General features: G+C 45.0%; 1 protein-coding gene across 4 annotated transcripts; it reads right to left on the minus strand.

The window, feature by feature from the left end:
* On the minus strand, window positions 1-27,045 carry LOC134572718 (oocyte zinc finger protein XlCOF7.1-like). 4 transcript variants are annotated; one of them, XM_063431859.1, is made up of 10 exons: window positions 26,896-27,045; window positions 21,734-21,859; window positions 15,109-15,282; window positions 14,902-15,025; window positions 13,402-13,499; window positions 12,609-12,678; window positions 12,454-12,528; window positions 11,435-11,532; window positions 1,365-1,434; window positions 1-1,093 (listed from the first exon to the last, which is right to left on the minus strand). In XM_063431859.1, the coding sequence occupies exons 2-10, from the start codon at window positions 21,803-21,805 to the stop codon at window positions 267-269; spliced, it is 1,608 nt and encodes a 535-aa protein (XP_063287929.1). In that variant the 5' UTR covers window positions 21,806-21,859; window positions 26,896-27,045; the 3' UTR covers window positions 1-266. The 4 variants fall into 4 exon arrangements, with proteins under 4 accessions (XP_063287929.1, XP_063287938.1, XP_063287911.1 ...); XM_063431868.1 differs by having other exon boundaries at window positions 1-1,090; window positions 12,454-12,531; XM_063431841.1 differs by having other exon boundaries at window positions 12,454-12,531.
* Between the last annotated feature and the right edge of the window lie 741 nt (window positions 27,046-27,786).

The following is a 27,786-nucleotide window of genomic DNA, read 5'->3' on the forward strand; positions in this document are numbered from 1 at the left end:
TGGCATTGTGTGAAGTGGTTATGGTGTTTGGTGTGTTCCTTTAAATAATTGCCTATTCAGTTCAGCTAGAGAGCATGTGCTAAAATTGGTGATAAATATATAATTATTATTACAGAGTTTCTATTATCCTGCTAAAAACATAATTAAAACAAGTTGTTAATACCTTTTTGGCCCTTCTGAAATATACTCATTGTCAAATCTTTGTTATTTTAATTCATATATTACTATATAAGCACAAGAGCAACAAAAAAACCTTAAGATATGCATTATGTTGTGTGAATTCTCTGGTGCGTAGCAAGGCCTGACTTATGTGCAAAACATTTCCCACATTCAGAGCAAGCGAATGTTTTTTCCCGTGTGTGAACCATCTGGTGTGCGACTAGAACTGAGCGAATTGAAAAGCATTTCCCACAGTCAGCGCATGAAAATGGCCTGTTGCTCTTGTGGGTACTCTGATGGGCGACAAGGTGCGGCATTTGGGTAAAGCGTCTCCCGCATTCAGAGCACACAAAGGGTTTCTCTCCTGTATGAATCCTCCGATGAATTATGAGACCTGTCTTATCAGAAAAGCATTTCCCGCAGTCTGAGCAGGAAAATACTCCTGTGTGAAGTCGCTGATGTTTCACAAGAGTCGATTTGTGAGTGAAACTTTTTCCGCAGTCCGAACAAGAGAATGGTTTCTCTCCCGTGTGCACCCTCTGATGTTTGAGAAGGTATGCATTATCTTTGTAACTCTTGCCACAATCAGGACACACATATTGTCTTCTTCCTCTCTTCTGGAAAGGTACAGTTTTCGACTTAAAAAGTAAACTTCTCCCCAGTTTCTCTCTGTGAAGTGTCTGATGTGCGGCTGCATTTAAATGGTCGAGTAACTCTTTGTGAGAGTTTGTTAGGTGAAATTCATTATGTAAACCTGGATGGTTTTCCAGAATGGCTGTAGGTTTTCTCAGACTCTGGCCAGGTGGACTTTGATTTGTAAAGATGTCTTCTGGCTCGTTCCCCATCATGTTACTATTCTTTGAGATTGATTCCGAAACAGAAAACACGGGATGTCCTTCAGCCGGAGATTCCCAGTGAATAGACTCATCCTCTGCTAAAAATAAATAACTAAATAAGTATATTTTGCAGCTTTATTTATCATATCATTAAAATGGGAATAGTAATGTCACAGGATTACATATTATGATATTCTTACCCTTTATATATATATAAACCTTCCAAATTACTTTCAATGCATCCCTCCAGACCCTCCCCCTCCACCCTCCTTCCCTCACTTGGAAGAGACTGTAGAGCAATGATTTATGGGATAAGTAGTTTATTTCACAGTTCCACGCACTACATGCCCAGATATGTTAGTTTCTCACCTGGGCTAATCTCGGTGGGAATTTCCTCCTCTTTACACGGCAGGTGGAACATCCCGTCTCCTTGCACCATCTGTAATACAACATATGGTGGCAAAACGGATTGAGCTATGACATACCTGTTGTTACGAACGTAATGTATAAAACACAAGTAGACTTCATGAAAACCGACGTGCTAGAACAGAGACAGGAAGCCCTCTCACTGCAGCTACAATAAAGGGGAGGAGGGTTCACTGTTTACCATTAGATTTATTGGTAAAACGTTTAACTAAACCAATAAAACTAGCGAGATGCAAATCAATGGGGGAAAGGCAAATCATTTAGGAGACACTATAGGCACTACAACAGCTTCATGTCATTAAAGTGGTTATAGTGCCTGGAGTCACCTGTCACTGTCCTTCTATTCAGCATTTAAGGGGCTCTGTCATGGCTGCATTTGTGTGTTTTTTAACCCCCTCCCGACTCAACTACATTTAATTGTTCCCCTACTATTTTACTTTAGGATTTCATGCCGTGCTCAAGTCCTGGCCGCCGCCATCTTTTTGTGGGCAGATGAAGGCCCTGTGGGGCACGCCATCAACCCACACTAGATAGCATGGTAAATTCCTGCTCATGCCTAGTTTAACTTGGGCACTCGATATTGTCCGGAATTCGGACGGGAATTTCGGCTATTCGTTCATTCATCAGAAAGACAAATGAATGAATAGAAATTACAAAGAATGAACGGTATTCGAACGAACGAAGACACATTCGTTCAGTTGTGCTCCCCGCCACGCACCATTCTTCCCCTTACTCCATTGGGGGTGATCAATATGACCTCCCTATTAGCATTAGGAAGGTTAAAATATCCCTAAAGCCCCTACTTGCTATGCTGCCTGTAGGGGCATGTCTACTAAATAATGAGCAGCCAAAAAAAAAAAAGACCCCCCCTCCCCACAAATCTAGTAAAGTGCCCTTTGGTATAACCAACTGTCTCCACCCTCCGGTCCCCCACCCTGGAGTGGCGGCCTTTAAATGACAAAATGGGGTGGTGGGACACCTACTGTCCCACCTCCCCCCCCTCCACTCCTAGCGGCGACAGGTGTAATTTTGACCTAGTATTAGTAAAGTTGTTTAAAAGACTACCCTTAGATTGTAAGCTCACGGGCACGGCCCTCTACCTGTTGTATCGGTCTGTTCTTATTGTATTGTCCCCAATTGTACAGTGATGTGGAATATGTTGGCGCTTTATAAATAACAGTAATAAATAAAGACCAATTTTGAGCTATCTTCTAAGCAGCTGCAAGATGCAGCCACGGCACAAATCGGATTAGGATTTCATTTCATGAACATGAATGGACAAACTGTACTAATTCTGTTAGGACGAAATTCAGCGAATTCACTAGCGCCTGCTCTATATGACAAGACGTTCGGAAATAGACAGAAAACGGAGGAGGGTGAGTATTGTGGGAAAATCTCTTTGATCACAGGAATTGGAGAGGACTTAGCTCCTCCTTTGGTCAAAGAAGGTCAAGCGTAGGAAAAATACATAAGAGAAAGTAGTCTCTACTTTGTCTTATGTTTTAAAGAAAACAAGCTCAGACAGGAAGAACAGATTCTGAGAGAGGAAGAAAAGATTCTGAGAGAGTAAGAGAAGAGGAAGTGATTGGGAAAATGTAAGTTTGACATTACGGTGCTGTTTTATTTTTATTTTTTTTAGTAAATCTGTTTATTGAGATGATATAATCAACATAAGTGGCTCGCAGGCCAAGCAAAAATGTAACATTTTCAAAACAAGATAAGGCCAGCATAGAATATTCTAGTATCAGATCAGTCTGAGTAAAACAATCTTAGTACAGTTAAACTTCACAAAATCAGGCAAACAGAGTATTGACCTAGGTTGACAAATTCCGTGGTTACTTCCCTTTATCTGTGGGAGCAGAGAGCAGGAATCAGTTTTGAGCGCCTTCATGTAGTATTTGTGTGTATATGAGTATTTATTCACGGCGTGATGTAATTCTGGCTAGACATGGATTACAGTTGGCGCTTGCCTATGGTGAACAGGGGGTAAATATGTCAAATAAGCAGTTACTACCTTAGATAGTTGAGGCTGGTTCGGGGTGTAATATAGTTTCAGGGGAGGGAGACCAGTGAGTCTCGAGTTTAGAGCTATGTGGGGTCGGGTCAGCAAAGGTCGGAAGATAGAGTATGGGCAATGACACCAGCAAGTCTTCCACATATGTGGGATTGTTGGTGGTAGGGTCCCAGGTGTAATCCGGGGTACATCCGGGGAGAGATATAATCTGTTCAGTGATGTTGAAGTACCCCCCGCTAGGTAAGGTATGTGAAAGACCTATCCTACAACACCTCCATGTCCCGACGCCCCCATCCTAAGTGGCTAAATGCTCAGACTTAAGGTAGAAAACTAAGTCCCAATGCAAGTGCTGACTCCTCCCATGCGATACCCATCCAAAGCGGAGCCCAAAACATGTTCACCGGTCACCCCTACCTCAACATCGCTGAGTCACCTATTGGTTCTAAGAGCCTCTGATCGCTCCTGTCATGGGCGGTGTTCTCTGTTGCGTGTGCATGTGTAGGTTTCTAGTCAGTGATTCCTATTCTGTCAGTTGTCACGGAGCTTCACCTATCTGCTTAAGTCCAGTCTGTCCAGTTTCGATCTCAGACCCCTCGAGACCCTGCGATCAGAGGGAGAAAAAGAAAGGAAAGGAGGTTAGGAGGAGGGGAGCATTGGTGCATGCGCCATGCGTCTCTGATTGTCTCCATCTTGTCGGTACTGAGCAATATAGAAAAACCAGGGCATCCACATGTCGGTGTGCCTGGTTCTTCGACCTGTGATGGTGGCATGTGCCTCCTCCGCCCCCTGAATATCTTCGACCCGGTGAATCCATTCTTGTTTAGTTGGCACCGTATCCGTTTTCCAATGTGCTGGAATGTTGGCCTTAGCGGCGTTAAGCATGTGCCGCAGTATCGACTTTTTATACACTGGTATGGGCTGTGTAGAGGCGTGTAGCAGGGCCAGTTCCGCATTCCAATTGGGTATGTCTCTCAGGATGAGCGTCACCTCGTCCCTGATCATGATCCAATATGGGGTGATGAGTTTGCACTCCCACCAGATATGTAGTACCGTGCCGCGTTCTTCCTGGCATCTCCAGCACACTGGTGGGATTGATGGGAAAATTCGGTGAAGTAGTGCCGGCGTCCGGTACCACAGGGATATCAGCTTGTAATTCATTTCCTGGTAATAAGAGCTCATTGAGCTCTTATGTTGCCAGAGCAACGCGGATTCCCATTGTTGGGTGGTAAGTTCCTTCCCCAGCTGTCCCTCCCATTGCCGCTTAAACGCCATCGGTGCGGGAGTGCCCCCCACCAATAGGTTTTGATAAAGCATCGAAATTGCGTGGGCCAGATCGAGTCCTTGGTCACAGAGTCTTTCGAACCATGTGAGATCCCTGCGCAACCGTGCATTGTGTGGGATGGAGGCAAGGAAGTGTTTCAGCTGCATGTAACGGAATTGGGAGAGAAGAGTCCAGGGCCTGTCTCCAAGCAGCGATGGGAGATCCCGTAGTTTCCCATCAGCGAGGACTGTATGTATGGGTATATATGCACGTTCACTCTCGACGGGCCATGCTCCCGCTGGGAGCCCACCTCCCACCCCCTCATTGTGTGTGATCGGTAGCATTGGGCTAGGCGTTGGAGATATGTGTTCCTGCTTCCTCAGTGTTCGCCAACCAATCAGGGTCTGAGAGACCAGTCCCTCATTGCGAGTCGGAGTGATGCGTCTTCCGGCACTCCCCCATACCTGGGCCTCCAGCGTTGAACCTATGAGTCCCCTATCCAGGGTCACCCATTGTTTGGGCGGCGATGTTACATGCCAGTCTAAAACACGTTGCATTACTGCGGCCTGATAATACTTTTTAAAATCAGGGAGCACTAGACCGCCTTGTGTCCTAGGTCGGCACAGGATGTCATGCCGAAGTCGAGGGCGACCGCCTCGCCAGACATATTTAAGCACTCCCGATTTTAGGGCCGAGAAGAAAGACTCTGGGATGGCAACGGGCATTGTTTGCATGAGATAGAGGATCCTTGGTAGGACGTTCATTTTAAGTACGGCAACTCTGCCGTGCCATGTAACATGTGGATAGGACCAGTTGGAGAGGTCCATCAGGACGTTCTTGAGGAGGGGTGTAAAGTTGCATTCGTATATGTCCTCCGGTTCTGTTGTCACCCAGACGCCTAGGTACTTCATTTTATTGGAGCACCAGCGAAACGCGAATTGCGATTCCAGGGAGCGGACCTCCTCTGTGGGGAGTGTGACGTTTAGTGCCTCACATTTAGGGATGTTGAGTTTGAATCCAGACAGTTGTCCGAATCTGTCAAGTTCTGTGAGGAGGCAAGGTAGTGTTGTTCGGGGATTGCGGACAAAAAAGAGGAGGTCATCAGCGTAAGCCGCCACCTTATGGTGCACTCCTTCCCATTCATAGCCCTTGATGTCTGGGCTTCGTCTGATAGCTTGTAAGAGGGGTTCCAAGTAGAGTGCGAACAACAGCGGTGAGAGCGGGCACCCCTGCCTGGTTCCATTACGGATCGCGAAGTCAGTCGTCGTGGCCCCATTGATTCTCACAGCTGCTCGGGGGTCCATATACAGTGCAGAGATCCAAGAGAGGAGCCTTTCACCGCATCCCTGCCATCTCAGCATCTCCATAAGGTATGACCAGTTGACCCGATCAAACGCCTTCTCCGCGTCCGTGGAGAGAAGCATCAATCGGGTCCCATGTCTCCTAGCATGGTGTTGGATGGCGAATAATCTCATGGTGCTATCTCTGGCTTCCCTACCCGGTATGAACCCTGTCTGGTCCTCGTGAATCAGCTCGGGCAGAAGGCATTTGAGGCGGGTAGCCAGGACTTTTGTGAACAGTTTGGAATCCACATTGAGTAATGAGATCGGGCGGTAACTGCCGCAGTGTAATGGATCCTTCCCAGGTTTCAGGAGTACGGAGATGGTAGCAGCTACTGATTCCCTCCCCAGATGTCCCCCCTCTCCGACTGCGTTAAGGGCGTCAGTGAGTCGCGGTAAAAGTATGTCGGAGAAACTTTTATAGTACCCCACAGAGAAGCCGTCTGGTCCTGGTGCCTTACCGGTCTTAGAGGATTTCAGGGCTGCAGCTATTTCTTCAATACCAATTGGAGCTTCCAGAAGTGCCGCAGAATCTTGCTCCAGTCTGTGAATGCCCATTTCAGTCAGATATTCCTGAATCATCGTGCGGTGCCTCACAGTCTCAGCTTCCCCTTTAGGCGGATACAGATTGTACAGTTTTTCATAGAACTGCCTGAATTCCTCCGCAATCTTCTCCGGGAAGGGAGATATCTCCCCGGAGGTCAAGCGGATCTGTCGGATTTGCCTATGGGGCATGGGGCCTTTTAACAGTCGTGCAAGGTACTTGCCACCTTTGTTGGCGTGGGCATAGTAGAAGCCCTTAGAGCGTTGTACAGACCTGAGGTGTCTCTTCAAGAGGAGGGCTTTAAGTTGTCTTCTATGTTCCATCAATTCTCCATAGACCGCATTTAGTTGGGATCTCTTATGACTGCGCTCCAGTGCCGAGATGGTGCGGTGTAGCTCAGTCAGCTCGGACATGAATGCCTTCCGTTTTTGCGAGGCGATGTGTATGAATGTCCCGCGGATCACGCTCTTGTGTGCTTCCCAGAGCGAGATCGGGGAGACATCCGTCGTGTCATTTTCCCTAAAGTACTGCTCTAGTGCCTGATGTAGTTGGTCCTTCGTATCCATATCTAGTAACAGGGCCTCATTGAGTCTCCAGGTCCATCCTGTTGGCTTGTAGAGTGGGGAGGCCAATTCCATGTCAACAGATCCATGATCCGACCATGTGGCAGGGGTGATGTCGGCTCCAAGTAGGCAGGATAATCCCTCTTGAGTGAGAAAAAGATAATCAATGCGTGAATATCGGTTATGAAGCGCCGAGAAGTAGGTGAAATCCTTCACCGAGGGGTGTAATGTCCTCCAGCAGTCCACCAGTCTGAGGGCCTCCAGTGATTGTCTAATGGACCTAATATGGCGCTGCGATATGCAGCTGTGACCCGTGGAAGAATCCAACGTCGGGTCCAGCGGGGCATTAAAATCGCCTCCTACTATTAGGATTCCATCGGAGAAGTCCTCTAATTGTTGGAGAGCGATGCGGAGAAAGGAGCTTGCCTCTTATTAGGTACATAAATGGAAGCTATGGTGTAGATCTTGTCCGCGATGACCCCTTTAAGGAAGAGGTACCTCCCCATTGAGTCCTGTACACGGTCCAGTTCTTCAAATCCCAGGTTGGTCGCCATTAGAATGGCCACACCGGTCTTGTGCGATGCGGGATGATTGCAAAAGTAGTTGGTAGCATAGTGTCGGTTGCGTAATCTGGGTTGTGACCCTTCCTTAAAATGGGTTTCCCTCAGTTCCCTCAATAGGTGCGTCCTGCGTTCGGGGATGTTAAGTCCCCTATAGTTCTGCGTGACAACCTTCAGGGGCGCTGTGCGGTAGGCCATAGTGCTCAGTATCGCCGGAAAGGCGGGTTAGTGAAGAGCAACCAGTCTATACGCCCGGCAGTCCAATGCAGGAGGAGAGGGGGGAGGGGGAAGAGGAGAGAAAGAGGGAGAAAAAGGGGGGTGTGTGTGAGAGAACGGGTAGGGGGGAGAGAGGAGGTCAGAGATAGGTAAAGTGAGCGTAGGGGCAGGTTCGTCCAGGGGCCCGAGATACAGGTTTAGTCGTCTGTAAGGGGATTAAAAGGAGGTAAGTATCCCTATTGTCGATACCCTCACAGAATTTGGGTTCTATCCCAAATCTACACCCCCCACCAAGGTGGAGGAGGGTAGTCTCGTGCAGCAGCCGACGTCAATGGGCCTTCACTCCGGTACCAGCCCAGGAGATTAAAGTACCCGTTGCGCGGCCGCACCACTTTTAGCACGAGTGTATATGTGTGGAAGCACGGCTCGGGCTCCGCTCAAAGGATTTCCCACGAGAAGATAGTCAGCACCCGCCTCAACCCACCCCCCGTATTGAGAGCTAGTGGGCAATGTGAATTTCCTTTTGGGCATTAGCGATGAAGGAGCCCTCGGACAGTAATCGCTAAGTAGGTTAGGCAATAAATATAAGTGTCCAGGCTATTCAGTTAATTCCAAGGCTATCCCGTTTTCCCAGGTACAGCCCCAGCATAGAGCACCTCCTTCTAGTCCTCCCACCTATCCCATTAGTCCGCCCCTAGTAGGTCGTCAAGTGATCATATCGTAGATTAATGAACATTTTGCATACGTCAGATCCCCGAGTTGTGAGAGGGAATGTGAGTCTATGGAAAGCAAAACCTAAAAATAACCACATGCATATGTAGTGATCCATGTAAAACGTAACACGACAAAACAGGTTTATCAAGCCTTAAAACAGTGTTAACACATTTAAGTACGCTCCTCCACCACGGTTCTCCCCCCCCAGCTCGCCCCGCACCAGGGGGGCAGGCGGGGGGGGGGGGGGAACACACACGTGTTAAAGGGAACGCTCTCGGATGAGGGTCTAACAAACGAATATACCCCGAGATGAACAGGTGGGTCTGATATTCTTGCAATCCCATGTGTGTGTCTGGGCGGGGAGCTTGGGGAGTCTGCTGCACATACCTGGGGAAGGGGCCGGGGGGGCGGGGGGGGAGGGGAAAAAGGGGGGGGGGAGGAGGGGGAGAGGGGAGGGAAAAAAAGGGGGGGGGGGAAGGAGGGGGAAAAGGGGAGGAAAAGGGGGGGGGGAAGAGGGGTGGGAAGAGGGGGGGTGGGAAGAGGGGGGGGGGGGAGGGAGGGGGGGGAGGAGCCGCAAGCCGGTCCCCCACAAGTTAGTTATGGGTATGTAGGCCTCAGGAGTAGGATATGGGTGCGGATCAGGCCATCCATCTTGACAATTGTACGTACTAGACCCTGAGGTAATATGCAATTAAGTACATCAACATGTGACCCTCTATGGAAAGCGGCAAACAGTGCGGAGGCATTGAATATATCCAATAACCCTCACCCCGCTCCCCCCACCCCCGGACCCTCATCAATCCCAGTGCCCAGCTAAGAACCAGTGGCCCACAAGTCCGTGTTGCTCACAGAGGAACCTCGGAGGGAACAGGCCGCATCAGCCCCCCTCCCCCCAAACCCCCCACCCAAAGGTTCAACATGTACGTATGCAGTTAGTGTCACAGATCATGGGACCAGGAATGCCATGGTATAAGGCAATTAATTACGGGAACCACAGCGGTGGAGGGCCCAGTCCAGAGTCCACATGTCCCAATAACCCCCCTCCCAAGATGCCAAGAAAAAGAGGGGGCCCCACAGTACCTCAGAGTCTGTCGTGTGAAACTCACTCATCCAGAGATAATCAGAGCGGAAACCGTCGTCGTCCAGCATCAGGGGTTCATCGCTTAGAGTCGTGGACGTTGTACCATGGAAAGTTCAGGGGAGCGCGATTATTCCTCCGGGGATGTCGGATCCCGGTGTCTTCCAGTCCGGGGGGCATAGGAAGCTCCAGCCGACCGTTGCCTGGGTTCTCTCTGTGGTCTCGGTGGCGGTCCCAGCGGGCCCAAAATCCAGTTGGTGACCGGCTGAGGCGGAAGGCCCAATTCTCCCAGAAAACGCGGGACTTCCTCAGGCCATCTCAGAGTGATCCACCGGTTTTGGTGTCGTGCCATCAGGGCAAAGGGGAAGCCCCATTTGTAAGTCACATTGTGCTCCCGCAATGTTGCTGTGATAGGTCGGAGTGCCCGTCTGGCCTCCAGGGTGATAGGAGACAAGTCGTTAAAAAGCGCAACTTGAGCCCCTCTAAAGGGCCAAAAAGCTCGTTCCCGGGCTTTCAGCATGATGGCGTTCTTCACCGGGAAAGAGCTCACACAGCAAATGAGGTCCCTCGGGCCGTCCTCTGCGTTCCTGGGGCGCAGTGCCCTATGTGCTCTTTCAAAGAGGATCTGTGGTGGTGGTGTAACCTGCATAATGGAATGGAAGAGCTCCCTGAGAGTGTCCGCAGCCTCCTCTGTCCCATCGGCTTCTGGTACACCGCGCACGCGGATGTTACATCGCCTACCTCGGTTATCCACGTCTTCGAGGTGGCGACGCATAGATAGGATCATCTCGCCTTGTCTAGCGACCGCGGTGTCCGTGGATGTTATGCGGGTCGTCATAGTCACATCCGGCGCGGTAATGTGGCCTGCATGCGTCGTGAGTTCGGCGCGGAGCCCAGCCACCTCCGTCCGCAAGGCGTCCTGCAGGTTTGTGGCCACTGCTTGGAGGTCAGTTTTAGTGACCATAACAGCTGTTAGATCCCGGAGGGAATTTTCAATCCTCTCCAGGGCTGCATGTGTCGGGCCTTGTGCTGGGGCCGACGCCATCTTGGCTGCTGTGGGGTCGCCGCTCGCCCCGGGCTGCGGCTGCAAGAAACTGTCCAGGGGGCCTTGCTGGGGGTTCCCTGGGGTCTGGGGATGCTCAGGGCGTTTAGTGCGCCCCATGAAAGCTGAGTTGCCGCTAAGAAATGCTATATTGGGGGTTCAGGTGAGCGGAGCACTTCTCTCACGCGGCCATTTCAGACGGAGCCGAAACCACGCCCCCTCTACGGTGCTGTTTTAAACGTTTTTTATTGTCTTAATGCTAAACGAGTCCCAGCAACCCATCCCCTCTGTGCGGCTTGGGCAAACGAGAAAATATTAACCCAGGCAGAAACGTGTGACTTTGAGTGTCAACTGTGCCATTGGAGATATGAATGGTTATGGCCACAAGTGTGTTATCTGTAGACACACCTTCAGTAAAAAAGGGCTGTGGGAAGCCAAGGACCCTCTTAAATGGTTAACACTGAATGGAGGGACAGCGCCAGGGGATTCCAGGCACCATAACATCAATTCAATAAAATACACCTAAAGACAGGGGTGACAGATGGGCAGGAAAGTCAAGGGCTTTATGGGGAGAGGGTAATTAGATAAAGCTGGACGGTAAAGTGATAAATCTAGCAATGAAGAAAAAAAAAAAAAAAAGCATTGACCCAAATTTATATATATAATGATTATATCTGGTACCTGAAAATCCTGTGAAATTCCATCATCGTCCTCAATATAATCTTGTGAAAAATGAGGGTTGTGACATCTTTCTGATACACGGCTGCTACTTAATCCATCTACAACAAATGACCTTAATCAGTAAAATATATAGTATATAAATAGGGTGTTTGTAACGGCCTACACAGTGTGTGTAAGATATTAAAAGAGATCTGTTAATTTTCAGTATTTTATAAAGATAGAATTTTTATTACATACTGATCAAGGCTACATTGAATGAAATTCCACCATAGTCCAAAGGGATAAATCTCAGGTTAACAAAAGGTGGAGTTCCATCGTAAACGTTTGTCCAACCCCATCTCAATTGATGACTGTGGGGTTCAGAGGCTCTTGTGGTCTTTCAGGATTGTCATGAGCTGAGTCAGTGCTGTACTCTCGCATAAGCCCTCTAAAGTGACAGAGGGTGTGTGTATCACTGCCTGCACACTGTGTGTAAGATATTAATATACAGTAAGTGTCTCCGTAGTTCTGTGTCACAGTGTGTGTCAGTGTGTTAGCAGAGGGTGTGTATATCACTGCCTCGACACTGTGTGTAAGATATTAATATACAGTAAGTGTCTCAGTAGTTCTGTGTCACAGTGTGTGTCAGTGTGTTAGCAGAGGGTGTGTATTTCACTGCCTGCACACTGTGTGTAAGATAATATACAGTAAGTGTCTCAGTAGTTCTGTGTCACACTGTGTGTCAGTGTGTTAGCAGAGGGTGTGTATATCACTGCCTGCACACTGTGTGTAAGATATTAATATACAGTAAGTGTCTCGGTAGTTCTGTGTCACAGTGTGTGTCAGTGTGTTAGCAGAGGGTGTGTATATCACTGCCTGCACACTGTGTGTAAGATATTAATATACAGCAAGTGTCTCAGTAGTTCTGTGTCACAGTGTGTGTCAGTGTGTTAGCAGTGGGTGTGTATATCACTGCCTGCACACTGTGTGTAAGATATTAATATACAGTAAGGGTCTCAGTGTGCGTGCATATCACTAACCTGAACTGGTTTGTTCACAAATTCTCTTCTGAAAGTCCTCCACATTACAGCTTCTGTCTTTCTGAGTGTCACCGCCTGCTGGGGGAGATCACATACTGTTATATAACAGTATCGTTATAGTTGTGTGCAGACACTGTCTGTTATGTTTCTCTCACCAGTGTTAATGTCGGCAGGATTCTCCTCCTCCTTACACTGCATACTAAACATTCCATCTCTTCGATCCATCTGTGACCAGGATGAAAAATGGAACATAGGTGGTAATACAATTCCTATATTACGTACAAACTTGGCATGGCAGAATTATTTTGGCTGTGTGAGGTTTACATTTAGGGATTGGTACACAACACAGTGTGTAAAATGTCATGTTTAGAGATTTCGGCACTGCCTATTGTGGTTTACAGGGAGAATTGTTGGGAATTCAAAGCGCATTCATAATTCCGAGATTTTTTTTTACAATTCAACTACTTTAACCCCTTAAGGACCAAACTTCTGGAATAAAAGGGAATCATGACATGTCACACGTAACTTTTTAAGGCCTTGCTACTGCTAGTAGCATAGTACTTCAAATTTTAAACGTTCTATGCAGTTATTTACACTGAAATGCTGCATAGAAAGATTCCTTGCACCATGGACACTTCACAGCAAAATGGTCATGGTGCTTTGAGGTTTAATCACACCATTTATTTCATATCCCGTGGGCCCGTTTTTAAATTGAGAACCAATGTCGGGCTTTATGCATTTCAGTTTTTTTCACACAGCATATAAAGCAGAGATGGCATTCAGAACATGGAATGAGAGCTGGTTTAGTATAGTAATGTAGGTGCATGGTTAACTTATAAATTCCATGTGTTTATCAAACACTAAGCCAGGCATGCATGAGAAATCTCCGCACACATCCTTCGTCTGCAATTCTCTTTCAGAGCTGATGTGCAGGTCAGATTTTGGTACCGGGTAGTGCTGCTTGATGGGGTGTTCTCGCTCAGTACTGCTCAGCATTAGAGGTGGCTTGTGGCGTTTCTCTGTAAGATTTCTGGTACCTGATCTGTCTGTGAGGAACGAACACAGAGTCAGTAAAATGGCCTCTATAAATGTAGCGTGATTGAGTATAACATATGGTTAGCACTGTCGTAATGTAAAATCCAAGTCTACCGCTGCCTAAATCCCCAAGGAGTGCTTTTATCATCCCATGATGCCTCAGGTTCAGTAAGAATTGAATAGATAATTAACAGAGCAATGGGGTGCTTGTACATCTTTTTCACTGTGAATTAGACCATTTTTATGTGAATATGAAGATTTATATATTTGCTAGGGTTATCCATACATGGGCAGTGAATTGCAGGTTCAGCGTAAATATATATATGTGTTTAAAGGGTTACACCAAACATCATGATCACTTTAGTACTTTTGAGTATCAGTGTGAAGGTCTTCACACATTGGATTAACTGCTTCTCTATTAGAACAATTGGATTGGCAAAGCACAGTGATTGCTGCACATGTACCATGTTCCTCTATGTATCTACGATGTGTCTGGATTGAACCAGAGATCGTCAGCATTGATGATATCGTCAGCAGATGGGCAGCTGTAGAGGCTGCGGTGGATTTAACACTTTTTAATTTAAAAGAGGAGGCTCGGTAATGTAAAAGTACAAAGGAAAACATCTAACTTAAAAAATATGATATACAGTGAACAGTGGTTCCCAAACCTTTTAGGTTCAAGGCATCCTTAATATTTCAGTGTTTGCCCAAGGCACGCCAAGTCAAAATTTCTAGGTTGTATATCTGTACAGCGCTGCGGCAATTACTGGCGCTATAGTGTAATGTACAGTGTTGGTGTTTGAAGGGGTGCTTGTATATAGTTGTAGTGTTTTAATACAGGGGTCTGTTTGTGTGTAATGTTTGCGTTTTATTGCAGGGGTGTGTCTTAATGTAATGTTTACTTTTGAATGCGGATGTACATTTGTGTGAAGTATTTGTGTTTGAGTGAAGGGGGGTGTTTGTATATATTTTTTTGAGATTGAATGCAGGGGTGTGTTTGTATGGAATATTTGTGTTAGATTGCAGGAGTGTGCTTGTATGTTGTGCTGCTGTTTGACTGCTTGGATGTAGGCACATACACCAGCACATACATACAAACGTACACAGATATTTATGCACATTAACGCAGAGATACATATAAATACACCAACACATACACACAAATTCTTATAGACACCGACACATACATATGTATACACACACACACACACACACACACACACACACATACTTATACATGCACACACTTTTTTTTCTGTATATCTCCAGCCACTCTCCTGTTACCTTATCTTACCTTTGAGAGCAGAGATTAATGCCTAAATATTCTCTGACACGGGTGTTTTATTTCAGCTCTGACTGAGAGAACTTGTGTGCCACTAGCTTTCAATAGGTTCGAGAAACATGTCCATTTACCCTGTGAATCGAGATGTTGGGGATTCTCAATCACCACTTCCCTGTAATCCTTCTGGTCCTCCTCCAAACAGTCTTGTTCCTCCATAGTGAATCGGACGGTTATATCCTCACACCTTTCAGGAGCCTGAAACAAACAATGTACATTCATGATCCCGATATTCCTTTGTTATTCCTTTGTTTGTCTCCCTTATTCTATGGAGGTCTTACCTCTCCAGTAAGGAAGTGTAGAAGTTTATTGGTGGGTTCCAGAATCTTCTGATCATTGTTCTGTTCATTGAGTACTGGGGTCGGTGGTGAATCTACAGAATGTGATTTCTCGGATCCACAAAGGCTGATGCAGTCTGTGGCACTGTCACTCTGCTTTTTAACAACCACATAATCCTAGAAATTAAAACACTGTAAATATTACTTACCAAAGACAACCCTACATGCCCACTATCTACACACACATACAATCCTGCATTCACACTATCTACACACACATACAATCCTGCATTCACACTATCTACACACACATACAATCCTGCATTCACACTATCTACACACACACATACAATCCTGCATTCACACTATCTACACACACACATACAATCCTGCATTCACACTATCTACACACACACATACAATCCTGCATTCACACTATCTACACACACATACAATCCTGCATTCACACTATCTACACACACATACAATCCTGCATTCACACTATCTACACACACACAATCCTGCATTCACACTATCTACATACATAGAACCCTGCATTCACCGTACTACACACATACGATCCTGCATTCACAATAACTACACACGTACAACCCTGCATTCACACACAATGACTGTCCATACAAATGCAGATACAATACATAAACCCTGGAACTCAAAACACATTAACTGTTCACAGAAATATACCTCCCGCACAAACTGATTATTCACAGAAGTGTACCGCTGCATTTCATACCGACTGCCCATACTACAGAAAATATATTCATACTTACCGTAATTTTCTCTTCCTGGCTATTATTAATGGAAGCCTTCAGGACAGGAAACACAATCAATTAAACAAATAAGCATACCTTCCACTGGTATAATAGGGACCCCAGTAGCTTCCACTCAGTGAAGTAACAAGAAAAAAATCCAACAGAGGGAGGAAAAACCAAATGCTGCCATGAATAATAGCCAGGAAAAGAAAATTATGGTATGAATACATTTTCCGTGTTCCTGGCTAATCATGGCAGTATTTAACATATGGGATTCCCCAAGTATAATAACACAGGGAGGGTAGTTCATGCTGCACAAAAACATTTTTTAATAAATCAGATTTGGGGATTATAAGAGTTCACAACAGACAAGCCAAACTCAGAATCCGAGCGAGAAGATACATCAACCTTGTAGTGTTTCACAAAGGTTTTTAGAGATGACCAATTAGCAGCCTTACAGATGCTCTCTGCTGGAACTCCCGACTCTGAAGCCCATGACATAGCAATGGACCTTGTAGAACACACCCTGATGTCTTTGGGAACAGGTACATTTTTTACCTTATATGCCTTAGAAATAGCAGAAATCGTCCAGGGACGGAGAGTGGAGACTGAAGCAGCTTCACCTTTGGGATCACAAATAATTGAGAAGATCTTCTCCAATCAGCTGAACACTCAATATACGTAGATAAACACCTCCGAAGGTCTAGCTTGTGACACCTTGCTTCTTCAGGAAAAGATGGATTCTGAAAATAGGCAGGTAGGACAATCTCTTAATTGAGATGGAAAGACGTAACTACCTTTGGGAGGAACTGTGGTCTTGGACGTAGAACAACCCTATCATCGAAGAAGGTACTGTAAGGTTTTCACAAGCAGATAGTGCCTAGATGTCAGACATCCTTCTCACTGAGACTAATGCCAGTAACAAGGGTCTTCTGGGAAAGGACCTACATTTGAATATCACCAATAGGCTCAAAGGGAGGATCCGTCAAAGCCTGTAGCACCAGAGGCAAATTCCAAGATGCAGCAAATTTTCTAAAAAGAGGTCTAATTCGTATTACGGCTTTGAAAAAACGAACCACCATAGGATGCATAGCCCATCGAATCCCAGAAAGAGCAAAAATAGTGGAACATTGCACTTTAAGGGTGTTTAAGACCCTTTTAGAGGCCTGTTTTTAGGAAACCGAGAACTTGAGATATGGTAGGAGTAGCTATCCTGTACAGTGGAATTTCTCCATAAGGCAAAAGCTTCCCAAATCTTATGATAAGTAGAGGAAGTAGAAATTTTCCTGGACCATAAGAGGGTTGAGGCCACCTGGTCTGATAAGCCTTGTTCAATTAGGAATTACCTTTCAATAGTCATGCCTGAAGCCTGAACTTGTGAGGTTCCGGATGAAAACACAGGGCCTTGAGTCAGTAGATCCCCGGAAAATGGAATCTCCCAAGGTTGTCCCATCGCTAGCCTTTTCAGAAGGGGAAACCAAGGACGACATGGGATTACTGCTATCATCTTGCAACGTTCCTTGGAAATCTTCCATAGAACAGCGTGAATAAGAGGAATGGGTGGGGAACGTAAGCCAGATGAAAAGACCATTTGATTGACAGGGCATCCTGAGCGATCGCCTTCAGATTGTACCTCCTTGACACAAACCTTGGCATTCTGAGCCGTCGCCATGAGATCCACTTGGGGAAGTCCCAACCTCTGCACCAATTGCTGGAATACGGTCTTCAAACAAACAAACAAACAAACATTATCCTTTCATGGAAGATAGATTGCACACAAGCCCAGTACATGTTCTTCCAACACCTTATCCGAAATTCCTGAATCAAATTGAGAGTGGACAACAAAGCAGCTGCCGCTTATATCAATCATCAAGGAGGTTCCAGGAGTGTCTTACTGATGAGAGAGATGACTGCAATCATGTACTGGGCTTGTGTGCAATCTATCTTCCATGAAAGGAGAATGTTTGTTTGTTTTTGGAGGAGTGCCAGAAATGTTGCTCTCAGCTCCCTTATGTTTAAAGGCAGGTTCTGAGTTCTTAGAGGTCATCTTGCTTGGAAGAATAATTTTCCCAGATGTGCTCCCCAGGCGTACTGACTGGCATCTTTTGTGATGACCACCCAATCTATTTCCCTCAAAAGAAAACCTCTGGAAATGTTTTCCCAAGCTTCTTCTTCTAGGGGAGAGGAATGTGGATCAACCTTTCCCAGTCCCTTGAGCTGGTTCTAAAATTCTTCAGGAAATAATGTTGAAGTGGACGAAGATTCCACTGCGCCCATCTGACCAGGTCTATGATTGAGGAAAAAGTACCTAGGAGCTTCATAAATTTCCTTGCGGGTGCTGAAGTTTTTTGATTGAAGCTCCATATACGATCTTGCAGGACAATCTTCCTTTCGTGTGCAAGAGATACAATCGCTGTGTTGGTATCGAAGGTCGCTCCCAAGAATGCCAGTTCTTTTGTTGGATTTAATTGACTCTTCTAGTGGTTGATGAGTGACCCGAACTGAGAGAGAGTCTCAAGGACCAGATGACGGTGCTGAAGCATGATCTCGAATTCTGGTGTCATCGAGGTAGTGAAAAACTGCAACATCTTTCCTCCTGAGAAGAGCAATAACGGTGACCAGAATCTTTGAGAATGTCTTCGGGCTGTACTTATCCCAAAGGGAACAGCCTGAAACTGGTCTCTCTTGACACAAAATCGGAGAAAATTCTGATGTTTGGCAGTGATAGGAACATTGAAATATGGGTCCTTTATATCTACCGATATTAACCAATCCCTGTGGTGAACCACTGGAATAATGAACAGATGGATTCCATGTGAAACCTTCTTACCCTTAAGGAAAGGTTGAGCTGATGGAGATGGATAGGTCTCCATTTCCCTCCTGGTTTCTTGACCAAAAACAGGGGAGAATAAAACCCTTGGAACCTTTCTGTTACAGGTACAGGAATAATGACTTGTTCTTGTAGCAGTTTGTCTATGTAGTCAAGACCTCTCTTTTTTGCCTGTTGGTAGGAAGCCTTCTTCTGATGAACCTTGGTGGAGGAGAAGAATCCTCGAACTCCAGACAATAACCTCTGGTGATTATGGATTTTACCCCAGCATCTGGAATAACTCCCCAGCTCCTCTGGAAGAACGAAAGACATGCTCCTACATGAGATACCTGATGTAAGCCACCTTCAGAATTGCTTATTGGGGCGAAAGGAAGTTTTGAGTCTTTATCCTGGAAGACTTAGAGGTCTGACCGCTCTTGCAATTGGATTGCCGAGTGCATTCTCTGCCGGGTCTATAGGTTTTGCTTTCTCTATAACCACCTTGAACCCTGAATGGTCGATGATCCTGTTGCAGTCTCTTTGGTCGCCTGTCTTGTGGAAGCATGCTTTTTAAATAGCCTCTTCCAGGGGTTTACCAAAAAGTACATCACCCAAAAATGGAAGGGTACATATATTATTTTTGGAAGAGAGGTCCGCTCCCCAGGATCATAACCACAGTGCCCTTCTGGACTTTAGAATCCTTTCCAATGAGATTCATGGAAGATTCCAATAGCCAGTCACTGGCAAACTTAATATCCCTTGAGGATTCTGACGTCTACTCACGCTTCTCTCCATGTCTTCTTCCAAATTAAGGATCCAGAAACGCAATGCTCTGGATAAAGCTGAAATAGAAACAGCCGGATGGTATCCCGGCCCGCTGTCATGAAGACTTTAGAAAGGTCAGCAAAAAGTCTATTCTTTTATCCATGGGTTCCTTCAGTGAAGCATTGCTGTCAATAGGAAGTGTAGATCTTTTTGCTACCTTAATAATTGGAGCATCAATTTTTAAGACTGCTGTCTACATTCTTGAATCTTCCTCCTTTATTGGGTACAACTTGGAAAGTCTACGCTGACTGGTAATCCTTTTTCCTGGATTATTCCATTCTCAGCGTATAAGCTCCTCAATAGATCTGTGGACCTGGAAAGAAGGTCTTCTTTTGTGTAGGTCTCCAAAGTGTCTGTCAGAAGCTGAAAATTCTTTGATTTGTTCGGGTAAGTACAAAGTTCTTCTGACCACCATAATCAAATGATCTATGGCTTTGGAGTCTAAAGAGCAAGGTTGTTCCATGACTTCCTCACTAGATGAGATGGGTTCAAATTCCAGAGAGCAAGCGGTGTGTCGGAAATCCTCCTCAGGCTGGTCTGAATCCCGTGCAAAGCGCTCACATCTGGGTCTTTTACCTATGTTGGATTCTGAGATCCCCTCAACCACTGCTTGCTTAATCCAATAAGCCATGTCTTGGGCTGAAGAGGTAGAAGCTTGAGGTGACTTCCGATGCTCCAACTCTCCTGCAATCATGGATAAGCATATACGGCATAGCCTGCAGTTATCCAAAGGCCTTGCACCACATCCTGGGCAGGCTGCCGGTTTATCCCTGTTCTGGATGGAGATCTAGGGCCGGACCGGTCTTGAGGGCTATAAAACACAGAAGTCATATGACTGTACCCTCCATGCACTATTGTTTGTAGAAGAGTAAATTAATTTAAAAAAAAAAAACTATATGCTCACCTATGACCTATTGTAGATCTTGCTGACTTTGGAGATGCTGGTTCCATAATAGAAGTAGGGCTAAAATAATTACAAAGGTAAGTGTATCTTTGACAATAACTGGGCAGTTAGATATATTAGACGTTCATATGGTATAATCCATACCTGCAGAGTTTGTAAGAATCACCAGAGAGCACTGTAACTTTAAGGAAAAAGAAACAAGAAACAAGGGTATTATTAATTAGTTTTACCGCCGTTTCAAATTTCCCGCTCTGTGCATTTAAGGAAGCGCCATCTTGGGAAAGGACATAAGTACAGAAATCCTGGCGCATGTAGTGCACATAGTGCACATGCGCCGGCGTCTTACCGGAATGTTGATCATCTGATCGAGGTCTGGAAGTTCCGTCCTGGTTTAACACAGGCTCCAGATGCCGGGGGAACTAACCACCGCGGCTCCCAAGGGTTCCCTACATGTGCCTGGGCTTCCTGTGGAGGGAGGCTGACCTCAACAGGGAGAAGACCATATAACATGATCAGGTGAGCATAAAAAAAACCAAAAAAAAACTTTAAACCAAAAAAATAAAATAAACTGTCCTAGGGCTATGAGGACAGGAAAAAGACTGAGGAGTGGAGTCCCTATTATACCAGGGGAAGGTATGCTTAATTGTTTAATTGATTGTGTTTCCTGTCCTGAGGGTTAGGGGGAGGAGCTAAAACCCATATGTTAAATGCTACCATGATTAGCCAGGAAAAATAAATATATTCTGTATACACACACACACACATTGATCATCCGCACAAAAAGAACCCTGTATTCACAAACCCTAACTGTCCACACAAACATACACTGACCTTCCAAACAAATACAGCCCTGTATTCCCATACTGACACTCCAAGATTCAACTCCTTGAATTAGAAACAAAACACTCTTATCTGGGTTGCAATTTTTATTTTTACCTGGCTTGTAACTTATACACCAAAATGGAGACCGCACTCACCAAATCGATAGTCAATCTAAAGTAAAAATGAACAAAGTGCATCGAGTAATAGAAACCGGCAAACCGGGACTGTACTGGGGACACAATCGCAATGATTCGGCTCTTACAAGCCACTCTGGAGAATACAATACAGCGCCAGTTTAGATCACTCGGTGCGCCTGGTTCTTTCCTTTGTACACAGATCGTAACTTAGGACTTGAGTCAATTAGAGACAATATGAGGATACAAACTTCATAATGTGACCCCAATAAACAGAGTCAGATATCATTAAAGGGACAGATCACACCATTGATTTGACTTAAAGAACAGATTCACTGGCATTCGATTCATTATCGCTCACCTCTCCAGTCAGTACATAGATGATCTCCAGGGTGAGATTCAGGATTCTCTCCGTCATCTGTTTCTTATCCATCACTACAGATTTATTCAGACTCGCGGACAGAGAGTTCTGGATCTTGGTGGATCTCTGCTAAGACAAATGTATGCAAGATCTAAGTGAGAAACGGATATACAGGACTACTCTCTTAAATGTGAATTGTTGAAAATTCATATGTAAATTTTAAAATGTAGGTCAAAAATAGCCAAATTACCAAAAAGTATGAAAGTTCCTACAGGTACTTTCAATAGGCCGGCCTGGATAATGGACAGGCAGCCTGGTATGTGTTTACTCCAGGCCGACCTGTCAATCCTTTGGGCTGACCTTTCCTCTCTGTTCGGTGACGCAATGGCCTTCCTGGCCAGCCCCCTTTGTCCTGATTTAGACAGAGCTGGTAGGTATGGTACAGATCCATTGTTGTTTTGTCCTGTATCTTCAAGCCCCAAGAGAGTGGACAGGAACAAATTATGTGAGTGGAGTCTGGCTCCCCACTATCTTAAAACTTCACCAGCCGCAAATGGCCCCTAACAATGAACCGAAGGTCCACTGATCTCACAGCAAGAGTGGAACTACTCAACAAGAGACAGCAGATATTTCTCAGCCTGGCTCACAGCTGCTGTGTGTAGTGATCTTTCTCAGCTGCAGATTTAGGTTCTCTCCTGAGGTAGAGATAGGAGCGCAGAGAGGACCGTTCCGGGGTGCCTTATTACTGCAGCAATCAGAAGATATGTCTGAAGCTTGAATCCTGCCAGCTGGATTAGTGAAGTCAGGAGACCTGACATCTTTACCCTCGCCTTCTCCTTCAGTTCTGGAGAAACACACACGGTGGCTGTGTGCACGCTCTGTCTGCAGCTCGAAAGTTTAGTGGACAGCGTGATCCGGACTGTGAATAGGCTGGTAGCAGTGGTTGTATCTCATAAAACAGTTCCACTCACATGTGATGAGCGGATATAAAGCTTGGGCTAAAATACAAATCCCATAAAACCCTCCTAGACCAGCATGAGACCCTAACCGGTGGAGCCTCAAACTTTGTTTTCTTTCCTTACTTTCTTTACAGTATTAATTGATTAGCAGTATTTTACTCTGACAAATATACTGAGTTGATGTTGGTTTTTTTTTTTGGGGGGGGGGGGGGGGGGATTGGGGATTGTTCTTAAGATAGGCTTTGAAGCCATCTTTCTGTATAAGGAATCACAAAATACGACTCTCGGCTTACAAGAAGATCCACATCCCAAAGATGTTCATAGAGTTGGCCGCATCAGAGATGACACATACTAGAATACGGTGAAACATACCTAATCTCACATTATGCTGGATGCAATAAATTTATTGATATTCACTAAACCGGAACTGTCAGGAAGAAATTTCACATTGAAATGATCGAGCTGGAAAAATTGTGGAGTAGCAAAAGCAATTGAATCCAGCAATTGCTGGATTGGTAAATAGCCTTGATCAACTCTAATTTATTTATTTATTATTTATTTATAAAATATTTTACCAGGAAAGATACATTGAGATTTCTCTTGTTTTCAAGTATGTCCTGGGTCCACAAATCATTGCATTGTTACATTATGGTACAATAAAATACAAAAACAATATTAATACACAATAAATACAAAATTTAACATAGAGCAGGTAGGAAATATATAATCAACCATGACAGGTGCATTCTGTTCTGAGGTATGTAGAGAGGGATCTCTTAACCCCTTAACCCCTTAAGGACCAAACTTCTGGAATAAAAGGGAATCATGACGTGTCACACACGTCATGTGTCCTTAAGGGGTTAAAGGACTTTAGGCTTGGGGAAGATTTTAAAGTATGCGGGACGTCGTTCCACAATTGCGGTGCTCTGTAGGAGAAGGAGGATCGGGCTGCTTTCTTTTTGTATTGAGGTAGACTAAGTAAAGTGCTGGTACTGGATCAGAGGTTATAGGAAGTGGGAACAGCCGAGGAGAGCATTCTGCTCAGGTAGGGTGGAAACTTCCCAGAAAAGCTCTTAGACACAAGGCTGGAAAGATGGAGGGTGCGTCTGGATTTCAGCGACAGCCAGTTTAGTTCTTTTAGCATGTCACAATGGTGGGTCCTGTAATTACATTGTAGCACAAATCTGCAGAACGAGTTATACAATGTATTGAGTTTATTAATGTGGGATTGCGGGGCTGGTGCATATACTACATCCCCATAATTAATGGTTGGCATCACCATTTGCTGTACAATCTTTTCCTTTACTGTAGGGCTTAGGCAGGATTTGTTTCTGTACAGGGCACCTAGTTTTGGATAAAGTTTAGATGCAAGTTTTTCTATGTGGAGGCCAAAAGATAGATTGGGGTCCAACAACATACCCAAGTAGTTGAAAGAGTGGACTGCGGTCAGCGTGCTATTTGAATTTGTTTTGATGGATAGGTGGGAATTGTATAATTTAGGTACTGTTCCAAAGATCATTGTGACAGTTATGTCAGTGATTAGGAAGAGTTTGTTTTTTGCGATCCACTTTTCTACCTCTATAAACTGGTCTTGGAGCACAGCCTCAAGCTGCGGTAGATGGCATTTGCTCGCGTAGATTATTGTGTTGTCTGCGTACATTTGAGGATTTGCAGACATTAGGCAGATCATTTATAAATAATGTAAATAGTAGGGGGCCGAGGATGGAACCTTGGGGAACACCACACGTAACTGGGAGAGGGAGTGAGTCGCTGTCACAAATGGACACATATTGCAAGTGATCCGATACATACGATCGAAACCAGGTTAGCGAACAATCACCAATACCTGAGTTTTTCAGTTTGTGCAGTAGAATGTCGTGGTTTACTGTGTCAAAGGCCTTTGAAAAATCAAGGAAAATAACTCCAGTTAGGTCTCCTTGTTCCATGCCAGTTTGGATGTCATTGCAAACGTTTAAGAGGGCAGTTGTAGTGGAGTGATTCTGGCGAAAGCCTGATTGATCAGGAGTCAGATTGTTTGATTGTTGATAATATACGTATAAGTTACGTGTGAATGCATTTTTCTAAGATTTTTGACAATACTGGGAGCAACGACATTGGGCGATAGTTAGAAACCAAAGTATTGTCACCACTTTTATGGATAGGCACTACTCTGAGTTATAAAAGTTTCTCAGATATTTGCTCAGATTTCTTTAAAAAAAAAAATATTATTATTTTTTTTAAATCAGAGAGACACCACTCAGGCTCCTCACAATAACCACTACAATAAACCACAGTGGTTATGGTACATAGCGTCCCTTTAAAATTAGCATGTTATGGTAATTTTATAAATAAAATTTACCATTTACCGTATAGCTCTTACTTGCTCTGTGAAAGATGATCTCAGAAAATCATGATGGGCAGAGATGCAGAATAAACCCATCGCATTACTAAGATCACATCAAGTGATGTTAATTCCACCGCTTGTCTGTGTTAGGAGAGGGAACACATTGTTTTCTGGATTTTGTACACCACCTTTAATTCAGGGAAATCTAAACCCTCGTTATTTTACAGAGAGAAATACTAACTGTAGTCTATTGTAGATTGGGCAGGGACGAATATGATCACATACATCCCATAAAGCTATATAATGAGAAATATCACAGCTGGATCCTTTTCAGAAGCAGTAAAAGAAGTAGATTGTAAGCTCTTTGGCGCCTGGTCCTCAATCTAGTCTTCTTGTCACAATTTGTAATAGTTCTGTCTCGTCTGTTGTTAAAATCTCCAGTTTATAATATTGTAAAGCGCTGAGGAATAATTTGGAGTTATATACATGCAAATAATAATAATAATAATAATAATTATAATAATAGTAGAAGCCTCAATCAGTCTGTAGGAAAGCACATAGAAATGTAACATAAATCACAAGCTGAAGATACACAAGACAAAAACTGTATCCTTGGGCGTATTGTGGGCACTTTTAAAGCAGTTACGCAGTCCAGTGGGCGTCCTTCGATCCGCTGAATAAATATAACCCCCTATGGAGGCACTAAAGTGATTTAAACGAATAGAGTCATCCTAGGAACCTGATAGGAAGTATTATTATCAGGAAGTATTACTTTACGGAGAGGGTAGTGGATGCATGGAATAGCCTTCCAGCTGAGGTGGTAGAGGTTAACACAGTAAAGGAGTTTAAAGGGACACTCCAGGCACCCAGACCACTTCTGCTCATTGGAGTGGTCTGGGTGCCAACTCCCACTACTCCTAACCCTGCAAGTGTAATTATTGCAGTTTTTTATAAACTGCAATAATTACCTTGTAGGGCTAACTCCACCTCTAGTGGCTGTTTATTAGACAGCCACTAGAGGGAACTTCTTGCTCTATAGCACAGGAAACCTGTGCTAGAGCGTCGCTGGACGTCCTCACGCTGTGTGAGGACCTCCAGCGTCACTCAAATTCCCATAGGAAAGCATTGAAATTCGTTTTCAATGCTTTCCTATGGGGAGACATAATGCGCATGCGCATTAGGTCTCCTTGGCCGGTGGGCGGGATCAGTCTTGCCCACCGGCCGACGGAAGCACAGGGAGGAGCGGCGCAGAGGAGGAGGCAGCGACGAGGGACATCGCCGCTGCCTCAGGTAAGTGACTGAAGGGGTTTTCACCCCTTCAGTAACTGGGAATTGGTGGGTGGGAGGGAGAGGGACCCTCCAGTGCCAGGAAAACGGATTGTTTTCCTGGCACTGGAGTTTCCCTTTAAGCATGCGTGGGATAGGCATAAAGCTATCCTAACTATAAGATAAAGTATTTAGAACATTGGGCAGACTACATTGGACATTCTATGTTTCTATCTACCATGTTTTCCTGGGCAGAGCATGAAAGGTGCTGCCCTGAACTATGTAGTATTTATAGTATTATTAATAGGCAACAGGAGGACCATTAGTTAAATTTAACAGGAGAAAACCCCAATTACACTTTTAGTTCTTTGTCCCCCTGTGTCTCTATTGATACTACAGACTAAATGGCAGTGCATGAAAAGTGCTCCCCATATGCAGTATTATGTGTTCTATATACAAGGTGGGTCTGACAGCCCACCCTGCCCTGTGAACTGAGCCTGTAATTCAATGTAAATACCCCCCTCCCTCTGCCCCCCCCCCCCAGTGGAGCCCATAGGCCATATTATTACCCAGCATTACCTGGGGGTGCTCACCTTAGCCAGCCTATGGGAGACCCTCAGCCAATCAGCAACCAGGAACGTCTGGGGTCATGGGGTGACGAAGGGTAACTGGACTGGGGCCCCACACAGCTATTTGGAAAGTGTCAGGGAATGCCTAGCACCGCCCTTAGGGAGTGCTAAACGTAAACAGGTCTCCAATACACTTCGTAGAAGAGAACGATGGCGGCCATTTTCTTGGAGACTAAGATTCGTTGGATCCTATGGACACGGCTTTATAAAAATGGCGCCTGTGAGGGAGACATACCGGAAAAGTGGCGTGACGTCTCTAGTGTTTATAGCCTTGTTTCCCTGTACCAGTGATGCAGTGTGGAGGCACCCAGCCTCATAGTTCATGCTTGTTTGTATGTTTGAATAAAAAAAAAAAAAAACACCACTGAAACATGCCTCAATTCGGACACTCAAAATACTAAAGGGGTTTATCTACTAAACAGTGATTGTGGTTACTAAGAAAACAATTGCAAAATACAAATTAAAATGTCAGCTTTGAAAAATCCTCTCTGGTTTCATTGTGCGCATTAACAGAACGAATAAAATAAGGTGGCGGAATGCTTAAATGGGCACTATAAGCACCCACAACATTTCATCTTAATGAAGTGGTCTGGGTGCAGGGTCCCTGTCCCCTTAACCCTGCAGCTGGAAACGTTACAGGGTTAATGTTTCTTTACATCACAGGGTTAATGTCTCTTTACATTACAGGGTTAATGTCTCTTTACATCACAGGGTTAATGTCTCTTTACATTACCGGGTTAATGTTTCTTTACATTACAGGGTTAATGTCTCTTTACATTACAGGGTTAATGTCTCTTTACATTACCGGGTTAATGTTTCTTTACATTACAGGGTTAATGTTTCTTTACGTTACAG

The sequence above is a fragment of the Pelobates fuscus genome, chromosome 1, assembly GCF_036172605.1.
Source record: "Pelobates fuscus isolate aPelFus1 chromosome 1, aPelFus1.pri, whole genome shotgun sequence".
In the NCBI taxonomy this organism is placed as follows: domain Eukaryota; kingdom Metazoa; phylum Chordata; class Amphibia; order Anura; family Pelobatidae; genus Pelobates; species Pelobates fuscus.